The sequence below is a fragment of the Akebia trifoliata genome, chromosome 14 (assembly GCF_017979445.1).
Source record: "Akebia trifoliata isolate Shusen 1 chromosome 14, ASM1797944v1, whole genome shotgun sequence".
NCBI classification, from domain to species: Eukaryota; Viridiplantae; Streptophyta; class Magnoliopsida; order Ranunculales; family Lardizabalaceae; genus Akebia; species Akebia trifoliata.
Window position 1 is genome coordinate 32,390,592 of NC_141388.1, and position 4,613 is coordinate 32,395,204.

Here is a 4,613-nt window from a genome sequence, read left to right on the forward strand (position 1 = left end):
AAATCCACAAAAAAAAGTGAAACTCAATTCTAGAGTGAAGATAAGAGTTGGGTGTAAGCAGAAATTCTTAACTACAGAAAACAGTGAAACTCAATTGCTATTAGAAAGCAGCATCACTTGTTAGAAGAATACATAAGAATGTTGCCATCTACTACAATATTGCAATTTGAAAGGGGCAATAAGGCCCCACTCAAAGTTTAGCTCGACCCTATCGAAGTAATTTTAGTGCACTTAAAATGGAAGTAGAAATCACATCAATCCAAAAACATATAGATCAAATTGCTACATTTTATTCAAATACATGAAGGAAGCACGTAAATCCAATTAAAATAAGATCATCTTCTATTTATTTTTTATTTATTTATTGAGAAAAAAAACTTTTGAAATCTAAAATCCTCAGATTTTCAACAAGTACATAAATATGAAAACATAAAATAAATTGAAGTAGAAACTATCAATGAAAGATGAAATTACTCTTAAAGGTAAAGAAAACCTCTCTTAGAATGGTGACCTTAACATGAGAGAACAGAGAATCACATCTAAAAACCTAAATCGTCAATCCAAATCCGAAGATATCAGATAAAAAATCTTAATACAAATCTATATAAAGAAATGAGGGATTACAGAGAGTACCAAGCCCGAAGTCGTGATGATTCCTAGCTTGTTGCATGAGGTGATGAGCTAGAGAGATGAGATCGAGAGATCAATCAAGGGAGAGACTGTTAGAGTGATTGAGAGGTCGATCTAGGGAGAGACTGAGTGAGAGAGATGAGATCGAGAGGTCGATTGAGAGAGTGACTGAGAGAGAGATTGAGAGAGCGACTGAGAGAGAGGCTGAGAGAGTGAGTTCAATTGAGGGAGTGGCTGAGTGAGAGAGAGAGAGAGTAAGAGAGAGTGAGATAGGTTCATTTTCGTTCCCACAGAGTGGGACGGACCATTGAGTCGTTTAAAACACAATAAAACGGTTTTCAAAAGTAAAACAGTTTAATACCGTTTTTTAATAAAACAGCTTAATGCCGTTTTAAATGTTTGTTCTAATTTTGCAATTTTTTATGTAGTGGGTGAGAAGATTTGATTGTTGGAATCCATTTTTCCATATACAATAAAAAACTAGTAAACGATTTTCTCATTGATATTTCCTAGCAATCAAATACACTTATTATTGAAATTCTACAACTAAAACATAAATAAAAGAAACCCTAGATTACACTATTAACATTAATCATAACCATGCTAAAAAAAAAAAAAAACACAATCAGAGCTTCAATGTCAAATCCAATTCCTCTTCCTCCTGGTCATGAGTTTCCAAACGACTACCTCTCAAAAGATGAACACCAATACCACCATCGACCGTACATGCCACATCATTAGAAACTGTAGCACCTGGCATAGCCCCTACCGCACGAACCATAGGACGACCATTGTTGAACTGAAGCACTTGTGCCCCATGCAAAACCCTATTTCCCGTACGATAATCTATAATAGGTTGTCGGTTAGTAATGCTTGGTATCGGCCCCACACCATGACCATATTGAGCCCTGGCTAGGGACCATGGAAAATGTGGCTTATGAATCGTCGAGTGCATCTGAACTCCAAGAGGTCCATTAAACGATCCATGAAGAGGAAGACTGCCCACGTTGGAATATGTGTGTGGGTAGCTGTAATAAGGTTGCCCAAGAGCAATTGTATCCACATTTTGTGCTCTTCTTGCTAAGTTTCGCTGGCGTCTATGGGCATTTTGGTGCCCACCCAACGCTTGCGAGCTGTAGAATTTCTTCAGACAATACTTGCAATAAAAGACCTTTGGTTCTATTACTGTTGCAGACCCTTGTGCTTCAATGGCAGACATTGTTGATTGAATTGTGAGTTTGGAAGACAGGAAGATTATTATTTATTGACGAGAAATCAATTCTATATATTCCAAGTATGGAATGAAATCCTGTTGCGTAGTTATTATATGGCCTTATCATTTACTCTTCGATGAGGACCAACTATACAAGAACGATACTAGAATATATAGGAAAGCTGTGTACATAAATGCTGGAGGTGGCCGACCTCCGCTTGCCTTTTTTTCCACATGGGTTTTTATTATTGTGAATTTAGAGATTACCCTTCACGTTTCTGTGAGTATTGAAGATGCCCCGTGTGTTCTCAAACTGATGGCTTACCCTTGACCCTAGTATTCTTTGAGAGGCTAATAAAATGGCCCAAATTCCATCATTTTCAACTTTTTGAAGAAAAAATAAGCCTTGGAATTTAGCAAAAAAACCCTTCATGTTAGAGTTCTTGGGTTAAATATTTTTTAAGTGGTGACTTCAGCCTCAAGTACAAGATCACTTCTAGGAAGTTGAAGATGATGAGTTTTGGAGAAGAAAAATCAAAAGTTTTTGGCATGATATTGTTGAAGTTGAGATTGAGTAGAATGGGTTATAGGCTAGCGATAGGTCTAATAAGTTAAAAAAATAAAATAAAATAAAATAAAACTATACTAGTGTAGTTGAAGAGTTTGACTACGAAGGGCGTTGAGAGAGAAAACTAGGTTTTTTACTAGATGTTGAAGTTGAGGGCATTCTAGTTAATTTTTATTAGTTTGAAAGGCAGACTAAGGTCAAGTGTTATATCATCAGTTTAAGAACTATAGGGGCTATCTCAAATATTTACACTACGGAGTATTTCTCATTTAACCTTTTTTAGTATCACCATAAAAAACATCCATCTTATACAATCAAATGTTACCATAAAAAGTGAGAGTTTGTGGAGTGTGGATAAAGATTTTTTCCTTTAGGAGATTTGCTCCTTTATTATTCTTCAAACATATGACATATATTACGTTGTATACATTTTCTACCCGTACTTCAAAAAGTGGAGTCCTAGTTTGATGTGTGAACGTTGCATCAAAACGATGATAGGAGACTTCATGAAGCAACACGTTTCTGCTAAAAAGATATATAACACATAAAATTCCATAATAGGAATTGGGGGAGCATGCAAAGAGAATTGGATGTACACTGAAATGTTCTATTATGGATATATATTTGGTAGATCTCTTGATGTGCGTGTAAAAGATTTTATTGATTTCATGGTATTAGTCATGAATTTATTTTTAAAAGATTTCAAATTGGGAAACTGTTATTCTTCTCATGGATCACTCAAGTCATCCTAAAGCTATTATTCGAAGTTATATTTCAAAACTAAAACACCCGACTTGAAAATTATCAATATTAGTCGACTTCAATAATTCGTGGACTTGCGAGTTTAAAGAAAGGATAAATTGCAAAACCATGTAACGAAATGCATTTTGTACCAGGACAACACACAACAAATTATTTACAAAATTGTTAAATGTATGATTTTTGGTAAAAGGGACCATTCAAGGGACAAAACTTTGACGTTTTTCAGAAATATGGGTTAGTTATTTTTTATGGGGATGATCTTTATGGTAGGGAGATCATCCTCACAAACAATCAGTTCATTCAAAAACTTCTAACCCCATCAAAAGTGGTTTAGAAAAAAAATGGATGGTCCACTATTCTTCAACTTGTAAACTAGGTTTCGAAGTTTCAAAGTGGGCTGATATTTGGTGATGATGATCTCCTCCTCATAGAGATCATCCTCATCACCAAAAATCCGTCTTTTCTGAAACTTCTAGTCCATATTTCTAAAACACTTTGCCAAAATTTTTGTCCCTTGAACAGTCTCTTTAGGTAAATAAGTTATTTTTTCTAATGGTCATAAGGTGATAGGGTTAAAGTAGTTTTTCTACTAACAAAAATCCATCGTAATATGGGTCTGAGGATACTCTAGCCCACCCCCCCCCCCCCCCCCCCCTTTTGGTGTTTGAGGTATACCTCCTTACATTTTCAAGCTGATGAGATGCAAAATCCTGAGAAAAAATTAGATTATTATTGTCTTATCTTTATATGAGGCCAAGACCCATTCATTACTTTCAATCTAGAATTTTATTTGTCAAACGCAATGTGATTAAATGAAGGTTTGGTGGGTCATAGTCGCACCCAACCAAAAATGTGGCTGCCATTGGAGGGAATTCTCGTCAAAGAATATCAAATTTTTATAGGGAAGATTATTAAAAAAGTAATATATTATTTCATAATTATTAAAAATTAATAATTCTTGAAAAATTATCAAAAAAAGTAATAAACTGGTGGTCTGATGGCCGATTTTCATGTGGACAAAATGCCGTGCATGAAAATTAGTTGTCCAACTATCGATTTTCAATGGCCAGCCATTGAAAATCGACAGTCCAACCGTTGATTTTTGCTAAAACAGTCAAGTTTAAAACTTTTTCTCCGAGTTATGCTAATGGTCATATTTTCCACTCCACTCCCAATGGTCATTAACAATCCCATTATAAATAACACATTCATTCCCTATTTATCACAAATCTTACAACCAATTCAACTGATTAGTATCCCTAGTTTCTTACTCTCTAATTTCTTAATTATTGGTACATTCTTTTCAAAAAATTTGTAAGAAAAGTTTAATTTCTGAGATGCTCGAAGAGTGATTGTAGGTTAGTATGAAGGTTATTTTGAAGACCTGACGTACATTGGTGATAATACTCCAATTTTATTGGTAACGTCAGAGATTACATT

At 34.8% G+C, this 4,613-nt stretch overlaps 1 protein-coding gene across 1 annotated transcript; it reads right to left on the reverse strand.

The window, feature by feature from the left end:
• Nucleotides 1–1,255: 1,255 nt before the first annotated feature.
• LOC147386805 (zinc finger protein 3-like) lies at nt 1,256–1,849 on the reverse strand. The gene has a single exon (XM_086424618.1). The coding sequence runs from the start codon at nt 1,847–1,849 to the stop codon at nt 1,256–1,258; it is 594 nt and encodes a 197-aa protein (XP_086280744.1).
• Between the last annotated feature and the right edge of the window lie 2,764 nt (nt 1,850–4,613).

Coding starts and splice junctions, on each gene's coding strand:
- LOC147386805 (XM_086424618.1), bottom strand. CDS start 1,849: ATGTCTGCCATTGAAGCACAAGGGTCTGCAACAGTAATAGAACCAAAG.